Raw genomic sequence first — 21130 nt, 5'->3', positions numbered from 1 at the left:
CTGCCCCCAAGCCAACTCTCAAATTAGGAGACAAAAACCCATATGCTTAGCAGCTGGGGGAGCCTGATCTGAGGGCCATCTCTAGGCTCCTTGCTTTGGCAACTTCGTAAAGAACCTTATTCTCTCCCCGAAATCGTGGCGTCACGTGTTAGTTATTGTGCACATCGGGCAGAAGGGCCGGTTACGGCGGCCACGATTTTGGCGACCGTGAAGGGGCTGGGCAGTTTAGAGACCCAAGTGCGAAGCTCTACGGCCCTGTGTGGCAGACCCTTCCAGCCTTGTGTGGTCCCCTAGACTACTTCATCTAGAGGCTCGCCCACTTCATCCCCACGACTTCGTTGTCCATTTGCGCAACTCTATTTCGCCAGCGAAATTGTGTCAGGAAAGGATGTCTTTGGGTGAGTTAATCTTTCATCTTGATCTGGTGTTCATAGAGTCCCCATCTCACTAGGAATTGGGAAGTCGCACCTCTCCTGACTTGTCGGGACATAACTAGGATTGTGGGTTCAAGTCCCACCTTAGTGCGGTCTGACTGTCTGCTTAACAGTATGGACTGCTCTATTACTTCAGTTGGCCATGGGATCTAGCCCTGCTGATCCTGAGTGTTGATTCCTGTGTGTTTCCAATCCCTTTTCCAAGAGGGTGTCCACGCTGTTAAGAAACTGCTACGTTAAACCGTTTGCCTAGACTGAGACCATCTGAAAGTGCACCAAAATCTTGTAACCAGTAACTATGAGAACTCTTAGCAGTGCTGAAAGTAAATGCCCACTAAAATATATTCTGGATAGCTGGTCAGTTTACAGATGAGTCTTTGAAAGAGAAAAGAAGGAATTTTTTTTCAGGTTTTTTTTCTGCAAACCTACATGGCCTCGATATACATTAGAGTCTGGGGGGAAATGTCCAATGGAAGGATCTCTAAATGATAACACCATTTTACGACTCGAATTATACTGCAAAAGAGAGGAAAATGGCATGAGATCTCCTATATCCAATCATTTGTGACATTATGTCAAAGTAAAAATTTTCAAAAAACTTCTCAAATTTTGGTACAAAAAGAAGATGAAGAACAGGGACTTAAAATAGGGAAAGGTCAGGGCAAAACTTCTTGGATGTGTCCACATAAAAGAAAGAGGGGTTTCTAGATTCTTTCCCTGGTGAAGGTTTCTCTCTCGGAGGCATTTAGACTGTTCCTCAGCTCCCCAACTCCTTTCCCCGGGGAACAGGAGGAAGGTGAGGCGCCCTCGCCCCAAAGTGAATCCTCATCAGGTTCTTCTCCCAGCAAAGAAGGAATGGGCTCCCTACCCCACATCCAACAGGGTACAGATTTCCACCTAGGCGCCCCCCAACCCCAGGCAAGGCAATTTCTGCTCAGGCAGGTCCCCACCAGACTAGATGAACAGGGGCATTCAAGAGGATTCATTTTCACGCATACCCCCTTTTTTTCTCTCTATACTGCAAAAATAGCATAACCTCACACTGTGATAACCTGAGTAAAATCGAAAATGTTTATTCCACAGTATTTGCAACCTATAAAACCACCTTGGCAGACATTGAAGCACTTTTTTAAATAAGTATGAAAATCTCCACATTTTCTCTAGCACTTGCATCTTTCTGCTTATTATTTATTTTGAATCTGTAGCGTTTGTTGAAATGTTTCCATATAGCATATATTGTATTCAAAGTAAACAATCCATGTTTCACAATATCCTCACTTAGCAATACAATCATCATCACCCTCAATTTTAGACAATTTCCATTGCTCCAAAGGGAAAAATAACAGATAGACATATCCACAGCAAACAGAAAATCCCCAACTCCCCTTAACTGTTGTCTCCAACCCCCCCCAATTATTTACCCAAGTATTGTCGTGGGCCTAGTGATGTATTCCTGTAAATATAGATCATACCATGCAGAAAGTAGGTTTCCCCACATACCGTTCTATTACTGACTTTCTGGTCAAGTGTTGTGCTTTTGGAGTAGTTCATTCAATAACTCACTTATATTTGTAGTGCTAATCAGTGAGGGTACATGGCTCCAACAACCCCTTCCAATCATATTCTCATTCACTAGGGCACGATTACTCATAAACCCACTAATGAACTACTGTCACCTCTATCCATTCCCATACTTTCAAATTCAAACTCATTTACTAGTCTGTACATTTTAGGTAACGGTTCCCCCTTATGTAGCTTCTGTCTATCTCTAGGTCCCCTATATTTTACATTTTAACACTCCGCGTTGACCTTTTCCAGAGGATTCATATTAGTGAGATCGTACAGTATCTATCCATTTCTGTCTGGCTTATTTCGCCTAGTACTACGTCTTCAAGGATCATCCATGTATTCATATGCTTCAGGACTTCATTTCTTCTTACTGCTGCACAATATTCCATCATATGTACGTACCACATTTGTTTCTCCATTCTGTCTTGATGGACACATGGGCTGTTTCCATCTCTTGACAACTGTGAATAATATCGAGGCATTTGTAAGCATTCTTCCTACCCCGGAAGAAAACGTGGCTGGTAAATGAGAAAGCCAAAGTAGAAAGCGGGACTTTTCCACGAATTACAACCCAACAGCGCGGTTCAGGCTCCAGGAGCAATACTACTCAGCTTCTGAGCTACATTGGAACCCCAGTGAATACAGTGACTGAGCCAAATTAGACCAATATAAAAGTTTCATAATGAGAGGGCTGCAGAGGCGGGCCCCAAACCAAAAAAAATGGTAAGAAAAATCCAAAACATACTGCAGGGGCCAAAAGAGAACCCCCTCGTTTTACTTCAGAGAATTGTTGAGGCTGTTCAGCCAGATACTGACACAGACCCAGAACATCCCGATAACATGAGACTACTAAGTGTGACTTTCATCAACCAGAGGGCCCCAGACATCAGAAACAAAAGTGCAGAAATCGGGGGCGGGCCACGGTGGCTCAGCAGGTAAGACTGCTTGCCTGCCATGCCCGAGGACCCGGGTTCGATTTCTGGTGCCTGCCCATGTAAAAAAAAAAAGAAAGAAAAGTGCAGAAATCGGAAGGAGAGCTAGGAATGCCAATCTCACAGCTAATTGAGACCGTCTTCAAGGTTCTCAATAATAGTGATCAATTCCAGGAAACACAACTGAAGCAGCGATGGACCTAGTAGGCTGGTTTCAATAATGGGAATTCATTAAGTTTCAAGTTCACGGTTCTAAGGCTGTAATAATGTCCAAACTGAGGCATGCAGGGAAAGATTCCTTGATTCAGGAGAGGCCGATTCATGCAGAACACCTCTGTCAGCTGGGAGGGCACGTGGCTGGGATCTGCTCATCCTTTGGCTTTTGGTTTCAAACAGCTTCCTCAGGGATGGTTTCGTTCTGCATCGCCAAATGTCTCTTTGTTGGCTCTGAACTCTTTCCAAAATGTTGTCCCTTTCAAAGGACTCCGGTAAACGAATCAAGACCCACTCTAAACGGGCAGACTTCCTATCTCTATCTAATCAACCGCTCAGACCCACTATTGGGTGTGTCAGTCTCCCTGGAAACAATCTAATGGAGTCCTATTCTATGATATTGAATCAGGATTAAGGAAAGATGTCCTTCTTGGGTACATAACAGTTTCAAACCAGCGCAGGTACTTTTCTCCTTTAGCCAAAACATCACCATTTCCCACCAGGTACCCCAGATATTTATCCTGGGTGAAAAAGACCTGTGGACTTTCTTATCGGGAAAGGAGCTGCTCACTTCGTCTTAATTTGAAAGCTAGGGGTGCTATCTCCAAAGCCTCCAGCAGTAGTAGGACTTTCTGGAGCCTCAAATAACAAACCATTCTTACAGACCCTTGAATGCCAGATGGGAAATACATCTCTAAAACGCAGTTTTGTCTACATGCCTGAATGTCCTGGGCCTCTGCTTGGTTGAGACCTCTAGTCAAAGTAAATGCACAGGTGTTATACATCTTTTGTCAAATTTGTTCCCATGATTTTCATATTTTTCATGCCATTGTAAATGATATTTTTATTTTATTTCAATGTCTTCCCATTTATTGCTAACATACAGAGATACAATTATTTTAATATAATGATCTTGTATCCTCCAACCTTGCTAAACTTATGTTGTTAGTTATAATTGTGGTTTTGAAGGTTCCTTAGGATTTTCTAGATAAACATTTCAACCAGGAGCATATAGGGTTTTCCTTCATCCTTTCCAGTTGGGAACTGTTTCTTTTTTTTCCCTCCTTGTAATGGAAAAGATTAACGTCTAAAAAATACAGAATCTTCCACTCATGGTACACATCTACGTCTACTTAATTTTTTATTTGCTTTTATCAGAATTTTGTAGATTTCTGCATTTAGTTCTTGCACATTTTCTTAGATTTACTATTGTGCTGTTTTAAATGATACTGCTTTTGAAATTTTCCAACTTCTTGTGCGTTGTTCATATATAATAAGATATATTTTAGTATATTTATCCTGTATCCTGTATAACTGCTAAACTTAGGTCCTGATTCTATTAGCTTTTTGTAACATCTTTTAGGATTTTCGGTGTAGACAGTGAAGTCATCTATGAATACAGTCCGCTTTATTTCCTTTCCTTTACAAACTGTATGCTTTTTCATTCTTTTTTCTTGTTGAACCACTGCCTGTGACATCCAGCATGATGGTGAATCACAGTGCTGAGAACAGAGATCTTTGCCTTATGCCTAATCTTATGGGGAAAAAGTCAATACTTCTATTCCAAGCTTGCTGAGAGTTTTTATTAGTAATTGTTGTTGAATTATATCAAATACTTTTTCTACATCTCTTGAGATGTTTTTTCTTCCTTAATCTGTTGATCTAATGATTTGCATTCATTGGTATCTGAATTAAAATTTTCATTTTGACTTAATTGTAGGTTCACATGCAGTAGTGTGAAATAATATGGATACTCTTTTACCATTCACCCAATACTAACATCTTACAGAAATACTGTGCAATATTTATTGAGGATGTTGGCACTGATACAGTCAAGATCCAGAAGAGTTCCTTTATCACAAAGATTCCTTGTGTTGCCCAAGATCCAGAACCACACTCATCTCTTTCCTCACAGCCCTGACCCTAACTACTGGAAACCACTAGTATGGTCTCCAATTCTGTAATTTTGTCATCACAAGTATGATATATAAATTAAGTCGTTCAGAATGTAACCTTAGGGGGTTGGCTTTTTTTTACTCATCATAATTCTCTGTATGTGCATTCACAGTGATGCATATATCAGTAGTTTATTCTTTTGTAATTGTTGAGTAGTGCTCCATGACAGCTAACTTAAGTGGTTAAAGTTAACGTAGAATGGAACCACTGAAGGATGTTTCAGAGAACAGAAGGAATAACGTGGATATTGGTGAGCCACCAGGAGCCCTGGCACCTGAGACTTGTTGCACAATAGCATGGGTGAGGGTACACTTTATACAATTTACAGCCCCACCTGGACTCAGGCCGAACGCTGCCCTGCAATGGTGACGCCACCATCCATCAATGATGATGCCACCTCCCAATCTAAATAAGTGGTTGTATCCTGCCTAGCCCCCAGCCCCGCCAAGCTGCTGCCCCAGAGGCTGCTAAGGACACAGGAGACCTCTCTATCTGAAGTGTCCTCTGACAGAACACAAAGGGAAAATTAAAGTCCCTATTTCCTCCAGACCGCCTTTCTCAGCTTCTGTGGGGGCCACTTCCCCCTTCCTCAGTCTCTACTGCAAAGTCACCCTCTCCTGCCACTGTGGGGAGTGAAGCTGTGCGCCCCTGCTCCTCTGAGGGAGGCAGTATTCCAGACACACTGTCTGGCAGGGGCCTTGGAGAATCAGGCCGGCACTCGGCCCCTCCCTCATTCCCTGGGATCTCTCCTCAAACCACCATTCTTGAGTCGCAGTTTACGGACCGGGCACCAAACGGTAAAGATCTGATTCAAGGTCGAGGGGCTTGTCTTCTTCAGTCTTTAACAAGGTGCACATTCTGACAGAAACTTTTCCCATATACCTGGCATTTAAAGGGAATCTTTCCTGCATGAGTTCTTTGATGTGCATGGAGGTTTATGGTATGACTGAAGCTTTTCCAACACCAGGAGCATCTATATGGTTTTATTCTTTGGTGTGTCATTAAGTGCTTATTTAGATATAAACTACAACTAAAACCTCTAAAACATTATTGACACTTATGGGGTTTCTCTTCCGTGTGAACTCCCTGGTGCTTAATAATTTCCACCTAACTTCCACCTAACTGTGGAGTCTAAGTACAGCAGAAGTGGGGCTGCCACAGGGCTTCTTCACTTCACTGAGAAGCCGGTCTCCCTCAGAAATCGTCTCCAGGCCCACCTCCAGGCTAGAATAGGCCCAGAACCAGCTCCCTCTGTGGATGCGATGGAAAATTCCAACTCCAGGGCCTTGGGCTTCTAGCTTAGCCCTTAGGGGCGCAGGGTGTCCTTACTGTATCTGCCCCATAAAAGGCAGCTACCAGAGGTGTGAGGTCCTAGCATCCTCCTGGGGAATGGCCATCCGTGGTTGTTGTGGGGCCCACGAGAATATGCACGTTGGTTGGGACCGCCTCCCCACTGTGCTTGCTCTCTGTGCTCCCTTCCTTCCTGGGGGCCCTCCAAGAGAACTGGCGCTGTCACTCAGGGGCTTATAGGATGCCTCCTCCTGAAGGAAGCCGATTGTTTCCCATCAGTCCCTGGCTAGATCAGAGCCACAACTTCAATTTTTCAAAGCTATTATGCTCTGCAGGAGCTTCACTCACAACTATGTTCCTGTTTGATTCCTCTCAGCTAGGCATGTTTTAATCTTGTGAAGTAGCCAACATCCACAACAATTCCCTTCAGAGAACCCACGAAAATCATGCCTTCCACCAGTGGATATGTCTGTGACTTTCCACAGGGTGTGGAGTTGCCATAAATGTCAGGAAAATGGGGAAAACTTCAGAATTAAATCAATATTATTAAGCACCAGGGAATGAACACTGAGCAGAAACTAGATACATGCCAACTATGTTTTAAGAGGTTTAGTTTATAACTTAATAAGCATCTAATGAGACGCCAAGGAACATAACCCTAGAATTGTTCCTGCTGTGGGAAAAGCTTCAGTCACACCACAAATCTTCATGTATATCAAAAAATTCACATAGGAGAGAAGTCCATCAAATGCCAGGAATGTGGGGAAAGCTTCAGAATTAGGACTGAAATTATTAAGCACCAAGGCGTTTACACGGAAGAGAAGCCCCATATGTGTCAATAATGTTTTAGAGGTGTTAGTTGTCGTTTATATCTTAATAAGCACTTCATGACACACCAAAGAATAAAATCATATAGATGCCCCTGGTGTTGGTAAAGCTTCAGTCATACCACAAACCTCCATGCACATCAAAGAACTCACGCAGGAAAGATTCCCTTTAAATGCCAGGTATATGGGAAAAGTTTCTGTCAGAATGTGCACCTTGTTAAAGACTGGAGAAGACATTTATTGAGCCACCTTATTTTTGTGACATATGCAGGAGAAAAATTTGCAGGCTTTTGAGCCTTCTGAGACTCCAGAAAGTCCACAGGGAATAGGAAGTTTGCCTAGTGCCTACAGTCTAAAAAAAAGTCACCAAGTGGAGGTTGACCCTAAAGATGATGAAAGAATAAAAAATCATCCAAGCACTTAAACATAAAGATCTGTTATTAACAGAGACCTAGAGAGATGCAAAGGTCATTCTTGAGAAAAAGTAAATAAGTTGCCTGTCTTGTTCAGCCTCGCAACTTCAGCACCTAACACAAACGCGACACATAGTTTGTCCTTTATAAATAAATACGTAAATAAAGACACTATATCTATCAAAGAGCAGAACCTGCTCTGGCCATCTGAAAATTAGCTCTCAGTTTCCTCAAGTTCAGTGATCTTCATTTCCAGGGCGTCAGATAGTCAACACATACACGACACCCATGAGTCCTTGTCTCATTCTCTAGCAAGAGGAATAGAAGAGAAGAGTATTCCGTTCCTTTACAGGGAGCTCAGAGAGAACTAGTAATTGGAGACAGCTGCTCTGGCTGTCATTCTAATTGTACAAACTTCCAAGGCCAGGGCTCTGGGGACTTTACTCTGGTATAGGAAGGGATTCATAAGGTGCTATGGGAGAAGCACCTCCACGCAGCTTGCCTCTCCACCCATCGCACAATACAGCAGTGTCTGCTATTCAGGACTTCCAAGTAGTAGTGGCCTGAATGTTAACAGAGACCACCTGGGGGCCTTGCAAGAATGGGACACTTCCCGTTAATTCTCTCAAAACTGAGATTTTTGACATTATAGAATGTCAAAACCTGCTCTCGAAGGAAGCTAGAAATCTTCCTCACTCAGGGCCCACCACACATACTCAGGCAATGCTGTTTGACAGCTACTAAGATGTGCGTCATGAAAAGAAAATACTCTTCAAGCAAATTAGGAGAATAGAAGTTATGTAACGTTATTGTTCCCGTAATCTTGGACTGATGATAGCATTTGGGTGTAAATGTATACTGAGAATCTAAGGGATTAAGGGAGAGGGATATAAGTATGCGTTTTGCCATGGGTCTTTCTTTTTTTGCGTGTGTATGCTGTATGGCGGGGTCACATTTCATTATTCTTCCATGTGAGTATCCTGTTATTGCAGCACCATTTGTTGAGTTTTGTTTGTTGGTTGGTTTTGTGGGTTTCTTTGTTTTGTTTGTCACTGATGATGTGTTGTTGCCATGGTAATCCTGCTTGTCATGGGATGTACGTGGGCCAGGAATCGAACCCAGGTCTGCCGCATGGCAGGCAAGAATTCTACCACTGAGCTACCTTTGCCCCCCCCTTTCCTGTGTTTTTTAAGCACAGAAGAATTTGTGTGTGTGTGTGAGGGGGTTGGTTTGTTCATTCCTAACATCTCTCAGAGCACTGGTATGGGACACCGGCTAGAGGGACATTGATTTAGTTAAGCCTTCAGCATTATAGTTTAATACTCAATGTCTTAATGGTAAATTGAGTTGTTAGGACAAAAACCAGAACCTACGTCACCTGACTCACAATCAAATGTCTTTTCCTCCACACTAAACCAGCCTTGCTGGTAGCAGAGAAACGTAACCATTCCTCAAATTAGGAAGTCGAATCTTAGGATGTTATGCTAAGCATTGGTGTTAGAGCTCAGCCAGAATCTGCGCGTCCACTTCTTAGGAGATGTGGAAAATTCCCTGCACAAGCCCAAGGAGAGGCTTTCACTTCTCCAAGTTCAAATCACCCAGTACTGTTTGGCATCTTCTCTTGTATCCACTAGGGTATCCAAGTGCTTTAGCAATAACAGTCTCTTTAACTTCCAGCAGCTTCCACAAATGGAGAAAGGGCATTCTAATGTATTTGTAAAGTACAATAAAAATAATCATAAGAATGTGAAATAAAAAGTCAGATACATGTAAATCATAAGACTAATTTCTGATATTGTTATTAGATTCAGTAGATTTAAAGGTGCACTTTCAACTTACTCCAAGTTTCCAAATGCTTCAACTCAATGTCTGAATTCACATTTGGGGGGTCCAAAAAGAAGCAATTCCCACACCAACAAAGTGTGAGTGTTGAGTCACACTTTGAATAGCACTGCTCAGACTCTGGTGGAGTGATGTGACATAAAAAGGAAAGGGTGTGCAGTTTTAGTGTTGGCAGATTCAATAAATATTTGTCATCAGAATGACATGAAATTCTTCTATGACAGCATTCCGAATTGCTTTATAGAAACTGTAGCATGCATTCATGGGGAATCAAGAGATTTGCACTGTAGTTGATTCACGCCCTTGGCCTTCATTCAGTTGTCACTGTTGGGAGTGAGTGGGGGGCAGTCCGAGTAAATACTCACAGCGTAGACCCAGCTCTGACTGATAGAGGTGGTATTGGGGGAACTGATGGTCAAAAATGTGAGCCACTTGATGACCCGTGTCCCTGGGATACATTTATTGTGACTGGAAAATTTCTAACTGGGTAAATGTGTGAGAACAGTATCAGAATGTACAGCTTGTGGAATCATTCCATAAGCACCCTTATCAAAACCCAGTCTTAGTTGGAGTCCCATCCTCTGCATCCCTATTCTTTGTTTTCTGCATTGCAGCCTCATCCCCATGTTAAAAAGAAGAGGGAGGTGGGAGGGAGTTTGGGCCCTCTTCCAGGTATGCATTTCACTCCGGTATAAGCCAGTGAGTTGCCTTTTGGGGGGGTTCATGGATTTCTTGAAGTCCATCTGGGTGAAACTAATGGGATTGGCTCTAGGCCTAGACCTGTCCTTCAACCAGACAAGCACCACTTTTAAACCTTTTCTAATATTGAAACCGAAAGAAAGATGTTCTTAGATCCAAGTGTATTGTAATCCCTCCTCCTCATCCAAAACAAATTTGAAAATACCCAGTTAAGTGATCTACCTGTAGTTCCAGTTCCAGCATTCCATCTGTAAAGATCTTGCACATGAAGATGCTTTCCCTGCTTATAATTCAGATAAACATGACCAAACTGTGTCCACCTTCTCTTTTATCCAATACTTTTATGTCAGTCTGAGGTGGACATTACCCTCCTCAAACATTCACCTGCCTTCTTCATTTGAAAACGGGTTACCCATTGGGAACCAACTTAAATGTATATCAATAGGGACTGGTTGAATAAATTGAGAATCCATTCCATGGACTATGCGGCAGCCACTGAAAACAACTTGGTGAATTTCTGCGGGCTAGTGTGCAAAGATGGCCAATATAGATAAAATGAAGAAAACCAGCCTGTAGTACAATGTATGTAATATGGTCTTACTTTTGAAAAAAACTGGAAAATATCTTTTTATGCTTAACTATCTGGATGGATAAAAAGGAAACAAGAGGGCTGTCTCTAGAGAGTAGAACCGGAGAAGGGGGCCTCTTGGGCTTTTCTCTCTATGTCCTCTATACATTTTTATTTTTCCCAATGACCGTTTACACATTTTCTATGTGTAAAATAGAATAACATATTCTATGCCACAACAACACATTCTATGAATGTATTTTCAGTATTAAATAGTAAAGTAAAACAGAAAATTTAGCAAGCCAAATGCTAGAGGGTGGCTTTCGTGTTTTTGCTCCATAATTTTGAAAGCCCAAAATTGTGAAAATCTTACTAACTTAGAAATTGTTTCACTAGATTACAGAGGGTTAGCAAAGTGACTTTTAAGAGCAGACTGTATCCACAGAGAAACAATTATGTGAGGTTTCCAAACTAAGATGAGTACAAGTTCATAAGTCAAATAAGGAACCCTGAGACAATATTGAAGCAAACACAGCGCAGATCGACCTCCAAAATAATCACACACACGTACAGAGATGAAATCAAATTAAAGCAGACATAGATTATTTAATTGGGGCACAAATTGTTTCCTTTGACTCATCGTGGAAAAGATGGATACTGCACGTCTTTTAAGACCTAGCAGAATTTGCACCGCATCTCTCCTGCTGTACTCAAGTGCTACCAATTCAGCCTGCTACAATTAGTAGCAGCCTGAAACCTGCCCAGATCTAAGGGTAGGGAACACAGATCACACCTCTTGATGGGAAGCGTATTCGATCCAGTTGCTGCTGTAACAGATATCACAAACTCAGTTGTTCAAAACAACAAATTTATTTATAATCTTAAAGTTCTGAAAGTCGGAAGTCCCATAAAGTTCTGCAAGTCGGAAGTCCAAACTGGGTCTCGCTGGGCTAAAATCAAGATGCCAACAGAGCTGCATTCCTTCTGGAGGCTCTAGAGGAGAATCTGTTCTTTGAGTTTACAAAAGTTTTAGAGGCTTCGTGCAATTCATGTCTCCTGGCCTTTTCCAGCAATGGCAGAATTCCAAACTTTGTTCCTGTCACCACCTCTCCTTCCCTGACTCTCCTGCTTCCGTCTTTCTCTGATAAGAAAACTTGGGATAGTAAAGTTGAACAGTGGGCATAATCTGATTTCAAGATCCTGAACTTAATCACATTTGCATAACCCCTATTGTTTCGAACGGAAACACATTCATGGTTCCAGGTTTTAGGACACGGAAATCCTTAGGGGGCACCATTCTGCCAACCACAGGGAGATTAGCAAAAGATCTGAGGCCATGTTTTAAAATTGCTATAAATGACAAAGAAACCATGATTTGCAGATTCGTCAAGGACATTTTTCTAACAAACATTTGGAAGAGATTTCCAGTGCAAATTATACTTTCTCGCAGCTTAAAACTGGAAGAATTGGGATAAGAATAATGAATTTCCTTATTTCATTCTTGTTCCCTTGGGGTATGTAGGGGATACCTTACCATTAGGGGGAACACCTTGAGAGAAATATCTTAGGAGTAGGGACTCCTCCCTGCCCAAGGACAACTCTACTATCTCAGGAGATAAGACAGAGAATGTGTTTTCCCCCCAACCCAGACCAAGATGAGAGGGCTTTAACTCTTTCTTGCTCACTCTCTAATTTCTCTCATTCTTAAGAAAGGGACCTAGTTGGTAAGACATGGCTAGAGAATTACTACAGAATGAACTTCAAAGTAGGGTTAAACTGGCCTCTATCAGGGCCAACAGTTAATAGCATGACTTTCATAAAAGGACTCAAATTTTAGATTTTTGAAATAAACTACAGTAATTCGTACATTCCTGTGTTGGGTCTTAAACATGTTAGTTAAATGTAAATATTTAAAATATATCAATATTTGTCTAATATTTTAATATACCGTGCCCTTAAAAGTATGGGTCCAGGCTTTGCTAACCTCTGAGAAGGCGTTATTGGACAATGAAAACTGAAGGAGGTCCAAAACTATATTCTAGATATGTGCCCTATAAATAAAACACTTATTTTCTATGTTCTTCAGGATACTTATTAACTTTTACCAGATATAGGTGGTCAAGAAAACTTAAATGAACTATAAATATAAGGAACTTCGTTTCTTAATCAACATGCAGTACAAACCAAAAATTAGGAGGACAAGGTCAGCACTGTCCAACTCTTGGGTCAAAGAATAACATGAAAACTGCAAAAGGACAAAACTTAAAAATCATCATTAAGAACATTTTATATACATATATATATATATATACACACATATATATATACTTCTAGATTACAACAATTAGACTCTGAGAAAAATTGATAGTCTTGAAGGCATAGCTTTAAAATTCAACGAAAAATCAAAAGGCAATATGCTTATATTTACTGAAAGCTTACCGTGGGTAGTACTTGCATCTAAGTATACTTCATTTAATCTTTTTTTTTCTTTCTTTCTTTTTTTTTTTGTATGGGCAGGCAAACTAGGAATCAAACCGGGGTCTTCGCCATGGCAAGCTAGAACTGTGCCTGCTGTTCATTGCATCTTTCTTGTACTTATTAGGAACGTACTCTTATTTTCCCTTAATAGTATTTATGTGGTTGGTACCTTGTTTGCCCTTATCTTTTTGAAATATTCAGAAGCATAACCATCCATTAAATGTTCTAACTATGTCATGTTTCCAAGAACTATTTGGCACTTTTAAACTAAATACCGACAATATATGCTAAAGTTTACCATATGCAAGCATTTTAATAAAGAGATGAATAATTGATGTTCTCTAGCCTGTAAAATTTCAGACATTTGATTATGATACAGAGGGTGGGTGCATCTCCTATTTTGATGGTAACTAATACAACCAGTTAAAATGGATTGCGTTAAATACTAAAAATGACACATAAACAGAGCACGATACTTATACAGAGTCGAGCGCCTCAGTTTTAGGTTGGGGGTGGGAGTCAACTGCAGTGTGTGTTGCCACAGTTCATGAAGCAGCGCCAAGTTGTTCCAACAACTGGTAAGTGGGATTGAACAAGTAAGGGCATTTATATTTCAACATTACAAAATCATAGCACCAATAAAGATCAGTTGGGCACATCCATGGTTGACAGGAAAATCCATCATTAATCATTTATATGCTGTGGGCTTACAAGTATAATATGGTTGGATTGAGAGGCAAATATTTTAATGTAATGAAGAAACGACTTGCTGAGACAGGATAAGTGAAACCTATCACAGTTGCAAGAGTAGATAAATACTCTTGAACTGCTATGATTTGGAAGATGATTTCTAAAATTAGTAAAAAAAAGAGGTTGTTCTTATGAGCTCATACAAAACTTCTTTAAAGACAAAAAGGTTGCTGCGGTAAGTGCTAGGTGAAGACTTTCATGAGTTAGGGTCAGTTTCAATAGGACATATTTCCCTCAACAACCCTTAAAGTTATCTTTTTTAAAGTGACTGGCTTGGTGTACAATCAAGCTTGTCCTCTGTCTGAAACATTTAGAACAATGATTACACTTGTATGGCTTCTCCCCTGTATGAATTCTTAAATGTGTCACAAGGGTTGACTTCTGTGTAAAGGTTTTCCCACAGTAACTGCATTTAAAAGGCTTCTCTTTAGTGTGAGTTCTCTGGTGCAAAGTAAGAGTTGTTAGTTGAAAAAAACTTTTCCCACAACTCTCACATCTATGAGGTTTTTCACCTGTATGAGTTGTCACATGTCTTTTAAGACTGCATCTATGACGAAAATTCTTGCCACACTCTAGGCATTTATAAGTTTCAACTTCAGAATGTCTTTTTTGATGTGCTCTAAGGGATGCCTGTCCAGCCAATTGCTTTTTACATACAGTGCACTGATAGGGTCTCTCCCCTGTGTGAAGTCGTTGGTGTCTAGAAAGATCTGAAATACGAAGGAAACTATCCCCACATTCAGGGCACTTATGAAGTACTTTGCCTGAATGGGATTTCTGGTTCCTCAAAACGTGTGAATTCTGAGCAAAACATTCTACACTCTGAGAATTAAGGGGTTTCCGAAGTCGATACTTTTGTACTCGGGGACTAGGATTGAGAGTTTCTTCCAGGTTAGAGACCTCAGGTTTTTCTCCTAGAAAGTAGCTCTGATCATCTACAAGCTTTGTGACATCTGAGTGTAGATCATCTGGGTGGATTTCATGTTGATATTTCAAGTGTTTGTAATATTTTTGTGAAATGGGGTCATGGATAGGGGTACCCTCTAAGGTAAAAATAGATGAATATGTATCCTCTAGCTTTATCTGTTTTGAAGTATTTTCTTCATTTTCTCTGTCGAGATGAAAGCCTAAAAGAAAAACAGAAATTGAAGATGACATCAGGTAGAAAGTGAGGGAGTAACATGTATTGCGTTAACCTCTAGTGGAAAGATAGGAACTCCTAGAGAGTATCTCAAAGAGCTTGACCCTGAAAAAGGCTGAACTTTTCTTTGCTTCTTTCTCTGGTGTTTAATGGACAATTTCTTACCTGTCTGAGAGTCAAGAAAGTGTGTCACTTCTCTGGAATTGTGTAAATCCTTCTCCAATGAGTATTCACCGTTGTCCAATGGGAAGCTCATGTTAGGATTCTGAATTGGATAGCCTGGTGAAAATAAAAATGGATAGTCTTGAATGCATAGCTTTAAAATTCAACGAAAAATCAAAAGGCAATAAGCTTATATATACTGAAAGCTTATCGTGAGTAGTACTTTATCTAAGTATGCTTCATTTAATCTTTTCTTTTCTTTCTTTCTTTTTTTTTTTGTATGGGCAGGCAAACTAGGAATCAAACCGGGGTCTCCGGCATGGCAAGTGAGAACTCTGCCTGCTGTTCATTGCATCTTTATTGTACTTATTAGGAAAGTACTCTTATTTTCCCTTAATAGTAGTTATGAGGTTGGTACCTTGTTTGCCCTTATCTTTTTGAAATGTTCAGAAGCATAACCATCCATTAAATGCTCTAAATATGTTCATGTTTCCAAGAACTATTTGGCACTTTTAAACTAAATACCGACAATACATGCTAAAGTTTACCATCTGCAAGCATTTTAATAAAGAGATGAATAATTGATGTTCAATAGACTGTAAAATTTCAGACATGTGATTATGATACAGATGGTGGGTGCATCTCCTATTTTGATGGTAACTAATACAACCAGTTAAAATGGATTGCGTTAAGTAATAAAAATGACACATAAACAGAGCACGATGCTTGTACAGATTCGAGTGCCTCAGTTTTAGGTTCTGGGTGGGCGTCAATTGCAGTGTGTGTTGCCACAGTTCATGAAGCAGCGCTAACTTGTTCCAAGAACTGGTAAGTGGGATTGAACAAGTAAGGGCATTTATATTTCAACATTACTAAAACATAGCACCAATAAAGATCAGTTGGGCACATCTATGGTTGACAGGATAATCTATCATTAATCATTTATATGCTGTGGGCTTACAACTATAATATGGTTGGCTTGAGAGGCAAACGTTTTAATGTAATGAAGAAACGACTTGCTGAGACAGGATAAGTCAAACCTATGACCATTGCAAGAGTAGATAAATACTCTAGCACTCATATGATTTGGAAGATGATTTCTAAAATTAGTAAAAAAAAAAAAAAAAAGGAAGTAGTTCTTATAAGCTGAAACTAAACTTCTTTTAAGACAAAAAGGTTGCTGCTCTTAAGTCCCAGGTGAAGACTTTCATGAGTTAGGGTCAGTTTCAATAGGACATATTTCCCTCAACAACTCTTAAAGATATCTTTTTTAAAGTGACTGACTTGGTGTACAATCAAGCTTGTCCTCTGTCTGAAACATTTAGAGCAATGATTACACTTGTATGGCTTCTCCCCTGCATGAATTCTTAAAAGAGTCACAAGGTTTGGCTTCTGTGTAAAGGTTTTCCCACAGTAACTGCATTTAAAAGGCTTCTCTTTAGTGTGAGTTCTCAGGTGCAAAGTAAGAGCTGTCAGTTGAAAAAAACGCTTTCCCACAACTCTCACATCTATGAGGTTTTTCACCTGTATGAGTTGTCACATGTCTTTTAAGACTGCATCTATGACGAAAATTCTTGCCACACTCTAGGCATTTATAAGTTTCAACTTCAGAATGTCTTTTTTGATGCGCTCTAAGGTATGCCTGTCGAGGGAATTGCTTTTTACATACAGTGCCCTCATAGGGTCTCTCCCCTGTGTGAAGTCCTTGGGGTCTAGAAAGGTCTGAAATACGAAGGAAACTTTCCCCACATTCAGGGCACTTGTGAAATTCTTTGCCTGAATGGGATTTCTCGTTCCCCAAAACTTGTGAATTCTGAGCTAAAGAGTCTACACTCTGAGAATTATGGGGTTTCCTCCTGGACACTTTTGTTCATAGGGACTAGGATTGAGAGCTTCTTCCAGGTTAGAGACCTCAGGTTTTTCTCGAGAAAGTAGCTCTCGTCATCTATAAGCTTTGTGAAATCTGAGTGTACATCATCTGGGTGGATTTCATGTTGATATTTCAAGTGTTTGTAATATTTTTGTGAAATGGGGTCATGGATAGGGGTACCCTCTACGGTAAAAATAAATGAAAATGTATCCTCTAGTTTTATCTGTTTTGAAGGATTTTCTTCATTTTCTCTCTCGAGATGATAGCCTAAAAGAAAAACAGAAATTGCAGATGCCATCAGGTAGAAAGTGAGGGAGTAACATGTATTGCGTTAACCTCTAGTGGAAAGATAGGAACTCCTAGAGAGTATCTCAAAGAGCTTGACCATGAAAAAGGCTGAACTTTTCTTTGCTTCTTTCTCTGGTGTTTAATGGGCAATTTCTTACCTGTCTGAGAGTCAAGAAAGTGTGTCACTTCTCTGGAATTGTGTAAATCCTTCTCCAATGAGTATTCACCGTTGTCCAATGGGAATCTCATGTTAGGATTTTGAATTGGATAGCCTGGTGAAAATAAAAATGGACAGTCTTGAATGCATAGCTTTAAAATTCAACGAAAAATCAAAAGGCAATATGTTTATGTTTACTGAAAGCTTATCGTGGGTAGTACTTGCATCTAAGAATACTTCATTTAATCTTTTCTTTACTTTCTTTCTTTTTTTGAATGGGCAGGCAAACTAGGAATGAAACTGGGGTCTCCGGCATGGCAAGTGAGAACTCTGCCTGCTGTTCATTGCATCTTTATTGTACTTATGACGAAAGTACTCTTATTTTTCCTTAATAGTACTTATGAGGTTGGTACCTTGTTTGCCGTGATCTTTTTGAAATGTTCAGAAGCATAACCATCCATAAATGCTCTAACTATGTTCATGTTTCCAAGATCTATTTGGCCCTTTTAAACTAAATACCGACAATATATGCTAAAGTTTATCATATGCAAGCATTTTAATGAAAAGATGAATAATTGATGTTCTCCAGCCTGTAAAATTTCAGACATGTGATTATGATACAGATGGTGGGTGCATCTCCTATTTTGATGGTAACTAATACAACCAGTTAAAATGGATTGCGTTAAATACTAAAAATGACACATAAACAGAGCACGATGCTTGTACAGAGTCGAGTGCCCCAGTTTTAGGTTGGAGGTGGGAGTCAATTGCAGTGTGTGTTGCCACAGTTCATGAAGCAGCGCCAAGTTGTTCTAACAACTGGTAAGTGGGATTGAACAAGTAAGGGCATTTATATTTCAACATTACTAAAACATAGCAGCAATAAAGATCAGTTAGGCCCATCCATGGCTCACAGGATAACCCATCATTAATCATTTATATGCTGTGGGCTTACATCTATAATATGGTTGGCTTGAGTGGCACATATTTTAATGTAATGAAGAAACGACTTGCTGAGACAAGATAAGTGAAACCTATGACAGTTGCAAGAGTAGATAAATACTCTAGCACTCACATGATTTGGAAGATGATTTCTAAAATTAGTAAAAAAAAAAGAGGTTCTTATGAGCTCAAACAAAACTTCTTTCAAGGCAAAAAGGTTGCTGCGGTTAAGTGCTAGGTGAAGATTTTCATGATTTAGTGTCAGTTTCAATAGGACATATTTCCCTCAACAACTCTTAAAGATATCTTTTTTAAAGTGACTGACTTGGTGTACAATCAAGCTTGTCCTCTGTCTGAAACATTTAGAGCAATGATTACACTTGTATGGCTTCTCTCCTGTATGAATTCTTAAATGAGTCACAAGGCTTGGCTTCTGTGTAAAGGTTTTCCCACAGTAACTGCATTTAAAAGGCTTCTCTTTAGTGTGAGTTCTCTGGTGCAATGTAAGAGCTGTCAGTTGAAAAAACTTTTCCCACAACTCTCACATCTATGAGGTTTTTCACTTGTATGAGTTGTCACATGGCTTTTAAGACTGGATCTATGATGAAAATTCTTGCCATACTCTAGGCATTTATAAGTTTCAACTTCAGAATGTCTTTTTTGATGCGCTCTAAGGTATGCCTGTCGAGCGAATTCTTTTTACATACAGGGCACTCATAGGGTCTCTCCCCTGTGTGAAGTCCTTGGGGTCTAGAAAGGTCTGAAATACGAAGGAAACTTTCCCCACATTCAGGGCACTTGTAAAGTTCTTTGCCTGAATGGGATTTCTGGTTCCCCAATACTTGTGAATTCTGAGCAAAACAGTCTATACTCTGAGAATTATGGGGTTTCCCTTATGGACACTTTTGTTCATGGGGACTGGGATTGAGAGCTTCTTCCAGGTTAGAGACCTCAGGTTTTTCTCCTAGAAAGTAGCTCTGATCATCCACAAGCTTTGTGAAATCTGAGTGTAGATCGTCTGGGTGGATTTCATGTTGATATTTCAAGTGTTTGTAATATTTTTGTGAAATGGGGTAATGGATACGGGTACGCTCTAAGGTAAAAATAATGAATATGTATCCTCTAGTTTTATCCGTTTTGAAGTATTTCCTTCATTTTCTCTCTCGACATGAAAGCCTAAAAGAAAAACAGAAATTGCAGATGCCATCAGGTAGAAAGTGAGCGAGTTACATGTATTGGGTTAACCTCTAGTGGAAAGATAGGAACTCCTAGAGAGTATCTCAAAGAGCTTGACCCTGAAAAAGGCTGAACTTTTCTTTGCTTCTTTCTCTGGTGTTTAATGGACAATTTCTTACCTGTCTGAAAGTCAAGAAAGTGTGTCACTTCTCTGGAGTTCTGTAAATCCTTCTCCAATGAGTATTCACCATTGTCCAATGGGAAGCTCATGTTACGATTTTGAATTGGATAGCCTGGTGAAAATAAAAATGGATAGTCTTGAATGCATAGCTTTAAAATTCAACGAAAAATCAAAAGGCAATATGCTTATATTTACTGAAAGCTTATCGTGCGTAGTACTTGCATCTAAGTATCTAAGTATACTTCATTTAAACTTATCTTTCTTTCTTTGTTTTTTTTTTTTTTTTTCGTATGGGCAGTCAAACGTGGAATCAAACCGGGGTCTCCGGCATGGCATGCGAGAACTCTGCCTGCTGTTCATTGCATCTTTATTGTACTTATTAGGAAAGTACTCTTATTTTCCCTTAATAGTACTTATGAGGTTGGTACCTTGTTTACCCTTATCTTTTTGAAATGTTCAGAAGCATAACCATCCATTAAATATTCTAAGCATGTTCATGTTTCCAAGAACTATTTGGCACTTTTAATCTAAATACTGACAATATATGCTAAAGTTTACCATATGCAAGCATTTTAATAAAGAGATGAATAATTGATGTTCTCCAGCCTGTAAAATTTCAGTCATTTGATTATGATACAGATGGTGGGTACATCTCCTATTTTGATGGTAACTAATACAACCAGTTAAAATGGATTGCGTTAAATACTAAACATGACACATAAACAGAGCACGATGCTTGTACAGAGTCGAGTGCCTCAGTTTTAGGTTGGGGGTGGGAGTCAATTGGAGTGTGTGTTGCCACAGTTCATGAAGCAGCGCCAAGTTGTTCTAACAACTGGTATGTGGGATTGAACAAGTAAGGGCATTTATATTTCAACATTACTAAAACATAGCAGCAATAAAGATCAGTTAGGCCCATCCATGGCTCACAGGATAACCCATCATTAATCATTTATATGCTGTGGGCTTACAACTATAATATGGTTGGCTTGAGAGGCAAACATTAATATGTAATTAAGAAACGATTTGCTGAGACAGGATAAGTCAAACCTATGACAGTTGCAAGAGTAGATAAATACACTAGCACTCATATGATTTGGAAGATGATTTCTAAAATTAGTAAAAAAAAAGAGATTGTTCTTATAAGTTCATACAAAACTTCTTTCAAGACAAAAAGTTTGCTGTGGTTAAGTGCTATGTGAAGACTTTCATGAGTTAATGTCAGTTTCAATAGGACATATT

The 21130-nt window shown here is 39.8% G+C and overlaps 1 protein-coding gene and 2 pseudogenes across 1 annotated transcript; all 3 read right to left on the bottom strand.

Moving 5' to 3' along the window:
* Positions 1-14205: 14205 nt before the first annotated feature.
* Positions 14206-15368, bottom strand: LOC143671727 (uncharacterized). The gene is made up of 2 exons (XM_077146924.1): positions 15278-15368; positions 14206-15098 (listed from the first exon to the last, which is right to left on the bottom strand). Exons 1-2 carry the CDS (start codon positions 15366-15368, stop codon positions 14206-14208), a joined length of 984 nt encoding a protein of 327 aa, XP_077003039.1.
* Positions 15369-16519: 1151 nt separating this feature from the next.
* Positions 16520-18071, bottom strand: LOC143671726 (uncharacterized; annotated as a pseudogene).
* Positions 18072-18817: 746 nt separating this feature from the next.
* LOC143671725 (uncharacterized) lies at positions 18818-20830 on the bottom strand (annotated as a pseudogene).
* Between the last annotated feature and the right edge of the window lie 300 nt (positions 20831-21130).

The sequence above is a fragment of the Tamandua tetradactyla genome, chromosome X, assembly GCF_023851605.1.
Source record: "Tamandua tetradactyla isolate mTamTet1 chromosome X, mTamTet1.pri, whole genome shotgun sequence".
NCBI classification, from domain to species: Eukaryota; Metazoa; Chordata; class Mammalia; order Pilosa; family Myrmecophagidae; genus Tamandua; species Tamandua tetradactyla.
This window is presented reverse-complemented; position numbering and strand designations above follow the sequence as displayed.

What these genes read in the sequence shown, in the direction of transcription:
- LOC143671727 (XM_077146924.1), bottom strand. Translation starts at nt 15,368, where the DNA reads ATGAGCTTCCCATTGGACAACGGTGAATACTCATTGGAGAAGGATTTA. An exon ending in CTTTCTTGACTCTCAGACAG is followed by an intron (nt 15,099 to 15,277) that starts GTAAGAAATTGT and finishes TTTTTCTTTTAG; the next exon opens with GCTTTCATCTCGACAGAGAA.